Source organism: Gopherus evgoodei, chromosome 15 (genome assembly GCF_007399415.2).
Source record: "Gopherus evgoodei ecotype Sinaloan lineage chromosome 15, rGopEvg1_v1.p, whole genome shotgun sequence".
NCBI classification, from domain to species: Eukaryota; Metazoa; Chordata; order Testudines; family Testudinidae; genus Gopherus; species Gopherus evgoodei.
In genome coordinates this window covers 16,201,171-16,214,341 of record NC_044336.1, presented here as the reverse complement: position 1 = coordinate 16,214,341, position 13,171 = coordinate 16,201,171, and the positions used below count along the sequence as shown (strand labels likewise).

Below are 13,171 nucleotides of genomic sequence, written 5' to 3'. Positions count from 1 at the left end.
CCACAGCCCTCGGTCCAGATCTCCCAGCTGGCTGGAGAATGGCTCATCCATCCAATCAGCCCAGAGGGAATCTTCCCACTGTCATGTTCAGAGCCTACAGCTCTTAACCCTGACCAGCAGGTTAGACTTTCCACCATCAAGTTCGTAAAGGATGCACCACTCTTTCTGCAAGCCCAAGAGGAGACTCCCATGCAGGGATCAAAGGGTTCCCAATAACTCTTACTTCCAGGAACCTGCATCAGAACTCAATCTAAACTGGAATTCCTTTCATTCCCCTCCCTTCCTCTACGTTCCCCACCCCACCCCACCCGCATATGCATCTGGTTATTCCATGGAGACAGTGCAAAGATCCATCTAGCGCAGTGTCCTGTCTCCAGTAATGGTTTGTACTAAATGCTATGGGCTAAATTCTGCCCGTGTGTAAACTGGTCCGACTCCACTGAAGTTCATGGATTTGGCCATGCTGCCACTAGGGCTGATTCTGGCCTGTTACTAGAAGTTATTGCTTCCCACTCGGACACATCCATCGCCAGCCAATGCCATATACCTGCGCCCTTCCTCCAGAACCGAGGTAAAGGGGGAAAGAGCAGATTCTAGGTAGTTCCCAAACTCACCCAGTCTTGTACCATCTGTCATCAGTGATCACTTCATTGGTTTTGAGGGGGTCTTCCCAGTAGCCCAGCATGACGCAGTAGCCTCGAATCTGGAGTTCCCCGGGGCTGTCCAGAGCGGCAATCTCCCCAGTTTCAGGATCCTCAATCTTTGCCTGCAACACAGGACAGCCAGGATCTTCAGGCACAGTGCAAGCCCCATGGAGTGAGGAAGGGCAGCAGCAGTGGTGCTCTGCTGGGGACTGTAAAACTAGGGTAGGTGGGGAAGACAAAGTTCACCTCTGTGTGGGGGAAGATGCACCCCACCGTCTCAGTTCTCTGGGAGATGCTGTCCTGTGGGAATCCCATGAAGGTGACAGGGCTGTTCTCTGTGGTCCCGTAGGCAACCTGCAAACACAAAGGTGGGGGGATATGCATCAGGGACTCTGCCGGGAAACAGAAACAGCCAAGTTCTACAGCGAAGGTGGAGGAAACTAGCAGTCAGTACAGGGGAGGACGTCGGGGATGCAGAAGTTCTTCACAAGTCATGGGTCACCAGGCAAACGCTCCCATCTTCAGGTGTACGTCAGGGCAGCTCCAGATATTACTACCACCGAAGACATTACTGAAAGGCTCCTCCCCAGGAGACAGGAAGGCAAAGAACAATGAGACTGGATGCACTCGCCACGGTCCTGCCTCTGCTCCACCACAGCCAGCCAGTTTGGTATCATCTGCAAACTTAATAAGCGTACTTTCTATGCCAATATCTAAGTCGTTGATGAAGATATTGAACAAAGCCGGTCCCAAAAGAGACCCCTGCGGAACCCCACTTTTATATCTTTCCAGCAGGGTTCCCAATCCAGCCACTTATCCACCCATCTCATTATCGCCCCATCTAAGTTGTATTTGCCTAGTTTATTGATAAGAATATCATGCAAGACCATATCAAATGCCTTTCTAAAGTCTAGGTATACCACATCCACTGCTTCTCCCTTATCCACAAGACTCGTTATCCTATCAAAGAAAGCTATCAGATTGGTTTGACAATTTGTTCTTTACAAGTCCATGCTGGCTATTCCCTATCACCTTACCACCTTCCAAGTGTTTGCAGATGATTTCCTTAATTACTTGCTCCATTATCTTCCCTGGCACAGAAGTTAAACTAACTGGTCTGTAGTTTCCTGGGTTGTTTTTATTTCCCTTTTTACAGATGGGCACTATGTTTGCCCTTTGGCTGCATCAAGCCCATAACTTCTGTTTGAGCTAGAGCAAATCTAATCTTGACTGAAAGACTTCAAGCAATACAGAAATCACCATGTCCCTAGGAACCTTTGCCTTGAAGGGAGCTATAGCGAATACAATAATATAATATAGCTGATTGTAAACCCTGTTAGGGCAGCATGGGACCCATCAGTCTTCAGCAACCTGATCACCCCAGGATTAGCTCAGAAATGCTAAATGCCATTTTAAATTACAGCTTCACAGTTTGTTGGGTGACAAATGCTGCTTTCTCTGTGAATTCTGAGTCTTTGTCTAAACTGGGAATGAAAACTCCTGTACCTTAGCAGACCGGTGCAGTGTTTAGTTTTAAACAGGGTTTACAAACATTTCCAGCTAACACTCTATAAATAGTATCAGAGGGGTAGCCGTGTTAGTCTGGATCTGTAAAAGCAGCAAAGAGTCGTGTGGCACCTTATAGACTAACAGACGTATTCATGCATGAAAGCTCATGCTCCAAAACATCTGTTAGTCTATAAGGTGCCACAGGACTCTTTGCTACTCTATAAATATTAGCCAGTATGGATCAGGCAACGCTGTTTAAAAAATAACAAACCCTGCTCCAGTCTCAGCAGTGAACATTTGAGAGGCAGAGTGGTCCAGTGCATAGAACTGGGAGTCAGGATGCCTGGGTTCTTTTCCCGGCTGGGCAACACTGGGCACATCAAGTTACCTATTTGTGCCTCAGTTTGACCATCTGTACAATGGGGATAAAAACACTCACTCCCTTTTGCCATCAAATGATGCTGATAGGTTGCAAGTACAGGGCCTGATTCATCACTGTGTTACTCAAAATGGAGTTCAATTGGGGTAGGACTGGAGTAGAGATCAGGACCCTAGAGCATTAGGGGAGTCCTCAGATAACCGTATTCTGTAATTGCAACCTATTATTCTATTGGTTGGGGGCAAATGGAGGGACAAAACCATTGTGTTTCCCCTGCTGGCTCTGCAGCAGTTACACAATAGTACTGGGGCTGCACAATGATGTTGGGACGCCAACAGAACTCCAAAGACATGCTCATTTCAGTTCCCTTAGCAACACAGGGAGACATTCTTGGCCCCAGAGAGATGGGAGGAACCGGCTGGGAAAAGTAGTGATTTTCAGGCGTCAAAGAGGGTGTAACAAACAACAGAAAGTCAAATAACAAACCAAAGGAAGTGCTGAAGGCTCTCTTGCTGGCTCTGCCAGTCCAGCCCCCTGTGACCCAGAGGATGGATTTCATTATCCTAAACCAGTGCCAGATGTTTTGTCTAGCTCTGACGATCTGAACTGAAGTCGATTCCAGACCCTCCCTTGGCAGCTAGCTCCAAACAGTCCTTAACTCATTATCCTTCTTGTCTCATTCAAATGTTCACTGGGGAGATGGGGTCTAGCTCTGCTGGCCTCAGCAGCTCTCCAGAGTTGCCCCTCCATCCCAAATTTTATGGGTCCGACCTGGATTTTCCAGGTTGATTTTACTGCCCAACAACGACTTCTGGATATGTTCCAACTTGCGTTACACTGCGATGTCGTTAGCCACCAGAGCGACAGCGACATCTCTATGCCGCAACATCAGGCAGCAAACAAGTTTGCCTTGTAGGACAATTCTCCAAAGTTGGCCATATTCCTGGAGATCCCACCTATACAGATAGTCACAATAAGCTCCCAGTCTAAGCCAGCTTAAAGAATCCCCCAAATAGCCAATGCAATGTCCTCGCTGTGGCATAACGGCTTTGCCCCAGAACAGCCGTTTAGACTCAACACAGGCGATTGCTGCTTTCCTGCATTGCTGAAAATCAACCTCCTGTTATTTTACTGTAGGACAAACTGCTCCTGGTGGTTTGGAGTTCAAGCTGTTTCTCCTCTTTCCAGGCCAATTAGCATTCTTGAGGCTCGTAAGAATTTCTCCAGCCTGGCTAGAGTTTCAGAAACTCCCGCTCACTGGCCAGCAATGAGGCATATGACAGTTACTTGGTATTTTATTGACGCCTTGAAAAATGCCTTCACTATGCAACTAACCCACTGGCCTGACGGGGGGAGAGGACAACCGGGGGTGGGGGAATACAACACACATCGAGAGAGAGAAAGCACACAGAGACTGAGGAAGACAGAAAAGACCAAGAGAAACCCCTTGGCTTGGAGGGTATCTTAAGGCTCCCAGCCGCTGGCATCCCACAAGTAAAACTGAGGACAAACTGGGCAAAATCCTGCCCCTGCTGAAGTCCATGGCAGAATTCTCATGGACTTCACCTACTGCAAGCATCACTTTATTAGTCCAGTACCTTGACGATTAGATGCTCTATTAATAACCACTGTCCTGAACGCACTCGGCCCCTGGGACCTCAGGAACAGAGCTGCCTATATAGCCTGTATGGCCACTCACCATTCGGATCCATCTCTCCTTCCCCCTTCTGCACAGCTCAGCGAAGAGGGCTGGGGGCGGGGCAGGGGAAGAGGAGACTTTGGTCCAGGACACCCAGTTAGATCACTGGTCTCGAGAGCTTTAACCCCACTCCCATTCCTAGGCACGTGTGGGTCACATTCAGGAATGAAAAGGGGAGGATTTGGGCCATCAGAGGATAGAGGGGGTTGAGGGTTGTGGCAAGGGGACAATGGGGCACTCAGGTTGGGGAGAGCAGGATGGGGGAAGATAGAAGTGGGAGATGCCCCACAACATCTGTGAGGTCCAGGCTGACTACCACACAGGCGCGTGATGGGGTGAAGGATGGAGCGAGAGCTGGGGGGGGTTCCATGGCCGAGGCAGGGAGCATCAGGGAGCTGTGGAGAAGAAAAGCCGGAGGGGTGGCCAGGGATTAGAGAGGAAGGCAGCTGGGTGGGTGGAAGATGCCAGCAGGAAGCTGAGCTGGCAGAGTGTGAGTGGATGGGGTGTGGGAAGAAAGCTGCCTTGCCTACAGCTACCAAAAAGCGGCAGTCTCATGGCGGCTGGCCACTAACTGCGGGGCGGGGAGCTCTCTGTGGCAGGCATTTGAGGGTGCCCGATGCAGGCCCTGAGCCCCAGGCACTGCAGTGAAGGGTGCCCGACGCAGGCCCCGAGTGCTAGGCACTGCAGTGAAGGGTGCGCGACGTGGGCCCTGAGCCCTTAGCACTGCAGTGAGGGATGACCTACGCGGGCTCCGAGCCCTTGGCACTGCAGTGAGGGGTGCCTGACACAGGCCTTGGGCACTGCAGTGAGGGGTGCCCGACGCAGGCCCCAAGCCCTTGGCACTGCAGTGAAGGGTGCCCGACGCAGGCCCTGAGCCCTAGGCACTGCAGTGAGGGATGCCTGACACAGGCCTTGGGCACTGCAGTGAGAGGTGCCCAACGCAGGCCCCAAGCCCTAGGCACTGCAGTGAGGGGTGCCCGATGCAGGCCCTGAGCCCTTGGCACTGCCATGAAGGGTGCCCGACGCAGGCCCTGAGCCCTTGAGCACTGCAGTGAAGGGTGCCCGACGTGGGCCCCGAGCCCTTGGCACTGCAGTGAAGTGTGCCCGACGCAGGCCCCGAGCCCTTGTCACTGCCGTCAGGGGTGCCTGACGCGGGCCTCGAGCCCTAGGCACTGCCATGAGGGGCGCCCGATGCAGGCCCCGAGCCCTAGGCACTGCCGTGAGGAGTGCCCGACACGGGCCCCGAGCCCTAGGCACTGCCGTGAGGAGTGCCCGACACGGGCCCCGAGCCCTAGGCACTGCCGTGAGGAGTGCCCGACATGGGCCCCAAGCCCTTGGCACTGCCGTGAGGAGTGCCCGACACGGGCCCCGAGCCCTAGGCACTGCCGTGAGGAGTGCCCGACATGGGCCCCGAGCGCTTGGCACTACCGTGAGGGGTGCCCGACACAGGGCCCCGATCCCTAGGCACCACAGTGAGGGGTGCCTGACACAGGCCTTGGGCACTGCAGTGAAGGGTGCCCGATGCAGGGCCCGAGCCCTAGGCACTGCTGTGAGGGGTGCCTGGCTTTGGGTTCTAGATGCGGTGGTGGCGGGCGCCCACAAACCCCCAGACAAACCCCCTGCTGGATTCTGAACCTGTGAGTGCTGAAGGCCCCTGGAGCCAAAGCTCAATCATGACTAAGAGCCAGGTTCTTCCCCAGGCTGGCGGGGGACTCTGCAGCACCTGGGTCACTAAGCAGAATTGTGGCTGATGGAGCCAGAACTGCTCCAAGGAGCTCCCAGACAGCACACGCTGTAGTGCCCTGCAGCAGGTGCAGCATTCGCCCTGCTCCATCGCTTGCCCGTTCTCCTGGCCTCCCCTACTTTACACCCCTGCTCTCTCTTGCCACTGTGCAAGGGTGTAAACTGTGGGAGGAATCCCCTGTGCATCAACACAGAGGCTGGCAAGAATCTGTCCCTATACTATTCCCCCCAGCTAGACACAGAGGGCCTCTTACACCAGAGTAATCCTACTGGTGTCAGCAGAGTTATTCCTGATTTATACCAGCGAGAACGCGGACTTAGAGCCGAATTCACACAGGGGACACTGGCTTATGGGACAATCAGCTCTTTTAGTGCGGGGTGTTTCAAGTGCAACAAGTTCTACGCAGGAGGATACTCTAATAAAAATAAATCACTGGGGTGGGGGGGGGGACACGACTATCTCCTTGAGCTAAAACAAGACACCAGAACAGCCCTGCCCTGAGACACCAGAGAAAAACCCTAAATCTATATTTACGCTGTTTTTAAAAGCTGTATATTTACTGGCGTAGCCCATAAAGGCCTCTGAGGAGAAGCAGAGGAGAGTCACACATTCATAAATTACTAGGCACCAGATTCACGCTCTTTGTAGAACAGCAAATGTTTGCAGAACTGTTAATCAATTAAGCAACAGGGGAGTGCAGGATAATCCCTCCTCTTCTGAGTTGTCCCAGCAGCGCCAGTCCTGGGGGATCTCCGAGGGCCAGGGCTGAACAGGGGCCCCAGCAAAAGGAACACTAACACTAGACCTGTTGTCAACACCACACCACATACCACCCATGAGACACTGGCATGCACCAGGCAAGCTGTGAACTTCTGTGGCTCGTTGCCCATTTGCTGCCCAGTCCTTACTCATTCCCAGTCAAAGGCTGTGAAATTCAATGAGTAAATACCAGCTCCTGCCTGCTTGGCAGCAAGACACTCAAATACAAACAGCTGTGAGACCATGGGCCCCTCCCAGCAGCTGGGCACGGTGCCAGCTTGCGCAGGATGCCAACCTGCTCCAAGTCTCCGGCAGGAATCTGCTCACTGAAGCAGAGGAGTCAAAAACATTAGCAGAAAGAACTTTCCTTTTATTAAACTTTTATATGCATTGAAGTGGAACGTGAGACCAGACTCTGTTCCCCTGAAGGCAGTGTCCAGGCCCTGTCCCGCAGTAGGTGTGTTCTGACGGGAAGGCACATGGCATCCATTTAACCTCTGCTGGGCAAAATGGGTTGTCTGAGGTGTGCTCAGCACTGCGAGCCCATCCTTGGGGAGGAAATAAACCCTGCTACCCAGACCCCTTGCATCTGCCTTACTGCCTGGCCCATTGCGTTCAGGTCCCCATTGTGCTAAGCCAGTGGCCTTCAAACCTTTGTACTGGTGACCCCTTTCACGTAGCAAGCCTCTGAGTGCGACCTCCCTTCTACATTAAAAACATTTTTTAATATATCTAACACCATTATAAATGCTGGAGGCAAAGCAGGGTTTGGGGTGAAGGCTGACAGCTCACAATCCCCCATGTAATAAACTTGTGACCCCCTGAGGGGTCCCGACCCTCAGTTTGAGAATCCCTGTGCTAGGTCCTATACACATACAGAGGGAAAGGCAGTCCTTGCCTCAAAGTGCATACAATCTAAAGAGACAAGACAGACACTGGGTACGTCTACACTGCAAAGAGAAGTGGGTGTTCTTAACTCATGTTAAAACAGCAGCGAAGACACAGTGACTCGGCCCTGAACTCAGGTTAGCAGCTTGAGTTCAAACCTATAGAGCTACTAACCTGAGTTAAACGACGAGCTGCCAGGTCTTCGCTGCTATTTTAACCCAAGTTAGCTAACCTGAGTTAAGAACTCGCCTTCGTTTGCAGTGCAGACACACCCACGGGGTGGGAGACAGGAGGGACTAGTCCAGTGGTACAGATGGGGAACTGAGGCACAGGGATAATGAGTGTCTTGCATGAGGTCACACAGGGAGTCTGTGGCAGAGCCAGGAATCAAACCCGGGTCTCCTGAGTCCCAGTCCAGTGCCTGAACCCCATGATTATTTATTTCCATCTATGCATTCAACCCCTGCTCTGGGAACCTCTCATGAGACATTAAAAAATATAAAGCGCAAAAATAGCTGCAAATCCAGCAGGCAATCTTCATCCCATCCCCCCGCCCCCAAACACTGTCACAGCCCCCTCCCAGAAGATGGTGGAAACAGATGGCGCTTTGCAGTGTCCCCTAGACTGAGGAACAGAGATTCAGGCTCATTGGGACAGGGATGTGAGCACATTCCAAAGCAGGGGCCCCACATGAAGAACATCCTCCTAGTGGCTCAAACGCAGCCCCTCAAACTCCACTGGAAGTGAGTGCAGGAGGTGCAGGGAGGGGTGAAAGAGCAGGGAGCACAGCTATTGCAGTCGTGCTCCTGATGAGAAAGAATCAGAGGGGTAGCTGTGTTAGTCTGGATCTGTAAAAGCAGCAAAGAGTCCCGTGGCACGTTATAGACTAACAGACGTTTTGGAGCATGAGCTTTCGTGGGTGAATACCCACTTCGTCGGATGCATGTAGTGGAAATTTCCAGGGGCAGGTATATATATGCAAGCAAGCTAGAGATAACGAGGTTACTTCAACCTCCCTGGCCACACAATAGCAGACCTTAAGGTGGCCATCCTGCAGCAAAAAAACTTCAGGACCAGACTTCAAAGAGAAACTGCTGAGCTTTAGTTCATCTGCAAATTTGACACCATCAGCTCAGGATTAAACAGACTGTGAATGGCTTGCCAACTACAAAACTAGTTTCTCCTCTCTTGGTTTTCACACCTCAACTGCTAGAACAGGGCCTCATCCTCCCTGATTGAACTAACCTCGTTAACTCTAGCTTGCTTGCATATATATACCTGCCCCTGGAAATTTCCACTACATGCATCCGACGAAGTGGGTATTCACCCACGAAAGCTCATGCTCCAAAACGTCTGTTAGTCTATAAGGTGCCACAGGACTCTTTGCTGCTTTTACTGATGAGATAGAGCCTCTCAGCAAGCAGGCTGCTGCACTCCATGCTAGTGTCCATTTCTGAAAGGACTGACAGTGCAGCTCCATGCACTGCGGGAATCTGATCTTGCAGCGACAAAGGCCTGGATGATGATAGCAGGGTGAGCATCCAAAGAACAGCTGCAATCTCTTGGCCAGATGGAGATGGAAAAATGCTATTCTGGCAACTGCTGCTACCTGATCATCTAATAGCAGCTGGAGGTCTGATCAGGCTCCAGCTGGCGAACCTGAGATGTGCATTCTTTGCCCAAGGGACACATATACGCTCTTGGCTCTAGCGTCTCAGCCTGTGCTATCTCATTCTCGCAGCTAACTAATTCCTTGCCTAGTGGTGTCAGACAGGTGTCTGGCCAATGGGTACCCACTGGTCTTCATTGGGGGACAAAGGTTCCCATCAGCACATGCAGCGAATTTTGGAATTTCTTCCTGTTCCTTCACACTATCGTGTAGAGCTGGGTCAGACTCATGCAACACATGCACCATTTCAACTGGGGTTTGTGATGGGGCGAGGGTCAAAGTAAAGGCTCTGTCCCTGTTTGGGAGCTCCTTAAATCCCAGCATTGAGACAGGACAACAGGGAACAAATCTCAGAGGAGAGCTGGGTAAGAACAGTAAAATAACTATGAAAAATCCTTTGAATTCTGAAGTAAACTCGCTTAGATGGCAGCTGTGGCCCTTCTGCGTTTGCTTTTGATGACTATCCTTGTGAACAGTCAAGCTCACTGGCAGGAAAAGCTCAAAAGCAGCCAGTCTGCACCAATACGCTGAGCTGGCACCGCTCTGAGCCTACTGTCTCGTTCTATAAACCCTCAGCCTTCATCTGAAAACATCTCTAGCTGTTGTGGTTGTAAAGAGACGCTCCAAAATGTCAGGGATGCAGAGATAAGGCTGCAGGGAGCCTGGAACAACAGCTCCGAAAGGTGTGAGCTGCCTCATTCATCTCAGGGAGGGGTTAACTCAGAGGTCCAGTGACGATCATCTAAGTATCATCACTGTTAACTATTTTATCGCTGGTGTGAGAAAGGAGAGGGAGGGTGACAGCTGCATGATTTAAGTGTGGACAACGCCTCATTTTGGTGCAGATAGCACCATTTGGGAGGTAGCACCTCTTTATTTCTTCCCAGCTAGGGAGCAGCCAGGCCCCAGGAGCCTAGCAGAGCCCAGGGGATATGCTCAAGCCCCACTGAGGGGGAGTCATACTCAATGAGCCCACTGGAGCCTACAGTGCTGCTGGAGCCAGAACATTTCAAAGAAACAAGCCTGAGTGGTCTAACAAAGCCACCCAAAAGCGGGGTGGGGGGGGCAAGGGGAGAGGTTGAGAAGTATGGGGGCAGGGTTTGCATCATCACGGTGGGCGTGGGGCCAGGGTTTGCATCTTTGCATCATCACACGTGGTCCCCCCCAAAAAAAATGCACAGGAAAAATAGTAGCCCCAGAGCTAAGCGGAAAAACCATGAGCCACAAGTGGGTAAAACACCCCATCCCATCTTTAAAGGGTAAACCCAAGTCTCCCTTACTTTAAACCACTTGGCAACCCACAGGTGACACATATGGGAGACGTTTATTTTATGGGTGGAGTTTGGAAGAATATCACTATCTTTATTCTCAGTCTGACCCCTGCTGGCAGGCATGTCCATGGAAACCAAACTGTTAGTTAACATTATTTGTGGAGAAGAGGGAGAAAGTGAATGCTGAAAGGTACAATGCCAACTATTTACACGGGAAACCTAACTCTGAGAGCTACGTTTGTCCAACCAAGGAACAGAGATATACCATGTGACCTAGGTGTCCAAACAAAACAACTGCATTTCAAATGCTGACTATGAACTGTTCACACACAAGATACAGCTCAGGTATTATTTACAAAAATTATTCAGTAAATAACTTGGAGTAAGTCTGAGAAAGCCACAGTCTGTTCACAGATAGAAAGAGAAATATGAAATTTTTAAAATTGCTTTACTGATAATTCCCATGCTGTATGGGGGTTCTCACAGTACGATGGAGCTCCCAGCCTGCACTGGGCAAGCTCAGTGGAAAGCCCGGGAAAGAATTGCTGGGGTGCCACTTCTTTAGTTGCTCCAAAGTCCTGATCAAGATTCTCAGAGAGACATTAAATCTGGTGGACAAGGTGGGTGAGATAATATCTTTTACTGGACCAACATCTGTTGCCTCATCCATCTTGTCTCTGTAACATCCTGGGACCAATATGGCTACAACAACACTGCATTAAACTAGGTGTCAGAGTGGTCAATGCCCTCGCTGTTCAGTTCTGGAAACCCCAGTTCCAGTTCTTATTAGGCCACAAACAAACACGTTTTGTGGCACCCGTTTAACAGATGTTTGACCACAGAACAGCTAGCTCAAAAACCCAGGGTTCCTCTATTGTTCCATCTCAGGAGACAAGTCAGTTAAAACTCCTCACATACCGAGGATGGAGAAGAGGATCCAGGCTTTGAATGGCAGCATGTGGCCTGGTAGGACTGAGGAGTACTGGAAGAGCTGCATGGCACGGTTTGCACCAGATTGTCTATATTACATCTCCATTCAGCCAATGTTAGCTGTCTCTAAAGTTCAAGAAAAACAAAGTTCACCCCCAAAATGAAAACATAAAGTGAACAGCCTCAGTAAAATGTACATCTGCAAAACAGCAGCTTGGATGCTGTCAGCCAGTTTGCATAACACCCTCTGGAGCATGCTCAGGAGGGATGGCTAATTCCACATCTCAACAATGGAAAAACCCAGAGATCCCTGTGAATAAGCCAGTCTCTGTGTCCTAAGTCAGCCCTTGGATTTCCTCCCTTTCTTGAGACTGTCTCACCTCCATAAACACTCCGTCGGGGCTTTATAGCCAGCTTCAGAGGTGGAACCCTCAACAAGCTCCCAGTTATGTGCTCGGCTCTCAGTTGTTTGCTACAGCCAGGAACTGGCTAGAAACCAGCTCAAAATGTTCCATTTACCACCTCCACACCACAATTCCTCCCCTGATCTCTCCCTCTCACACTCAGAAAGGGAGAGAAACCTAGGGATCCTCCTACCTTCTCCCCTTAATTCCCCTCCAGGAAGACAGCAAGGGGCACCCTCCGGATCTTTAATTCACCTCCTTGTTGCTATTCTTTGTAACCCCTTATCCTGACCAAAGCACCCAGTCCCATTTCCTGTGATGCCATTAGCCTGATGTGACATGAGCCCCTTCACCAAAGTCCGAGCCATCATGACCTCCCCTCTCCCCCATCTCTGTCTCAGAAGCCCCAGGTGCTACCTGAAAACCACACCGCACCTTAGCCACTGCTCCCCAGGGTATCACATCAGCTGGGTCACAACCCCATTATTCCATTCTGGCTACAGTTCTCCCTACCGAGGCTTCAGCCAGTCTCTGCCCCCACCACATCATGGAGGTCTCATCACCAAACGGCAGGGTGTGGTAGTGTGCCAGCCACTGTCCCCTGTAGCTCACTCAGATATCACCACGGGGCTAGCTCCCCTTCAGTCCCAGGCTGGTCAGGAGGAACTAGGTTTCTCCCCACCTCATCTTTCTCTGACCATGACACATCCTGAAGTTCTCATCCATTATCAGCATTGCAGTAGCACCCACAATACATTCGGTGCTGTCCACACACTGAACCTACCCCCAACGGTTCCCAATCTCACTCAATCCTCGCCCAGGAAATAAGCGGGAATTGGACAGAATAAGGATGCCACGGTCTGTCCCTATATAACAACAGGGAAAGGTGCCTCCCTGTCTTTAAAGCCTCTGAAAATAGTTCAAGATTCCGCCCATGTTAAAATATCACCAATAAACACTTGGAAAACATCAGTACAGGAGAGGTGGGCCCTGTACCAGTTAGCCTGGCACTGAAGGAGGACAGGTTCTGTGTTCCTGTCGATGGTGTTGTGCACCCCTATCCCTGGACTTGGTTCTCCACCTCTGAGTCACCGAGGGTTTTATCACCATCTGTTTCAGTGGGGAGCGAAGAGACCCCCCCCAAAAGGCAGATGCGCACACTGTTTTCTCTGCCCATTTACCTCCCTGCCCCGTGGGGAAAACTGCTCCAGCCTGGTGTCTGCAGCAGAGCAGTGGAGGTTTGAAGAAGTCCAAAGGGGTTAAAGTCACACTGAG

General features: G+C 51.0%; 1 protein-coding gene across 1 annotated transcript in view; it reads right to left on the bottom strand.

Annotated features, from left to right (window-relative positions):
• The window catches only part of ACSF2 (acyl-CoA synthetase family member 2), a 52,132-nt gene that overhangs the window by 2,238 nt on the left and 36,723 nt on the right, over nt 1–13,171 (bottom strand). The window contains exons 11-12 of the mRNA XM_030534267.1: nt 891–998; nt 615–766 (exon numbers count right to left, since the gene is read on the bottom strand). Coding sequence (XP_030390127.1) covers nt 615–766; nt 891–998 — 260 coding nt within the window. The remainder of the gene's footprint in view (nt 1–614; nt 767–890; nt 999–13,171) is intronic.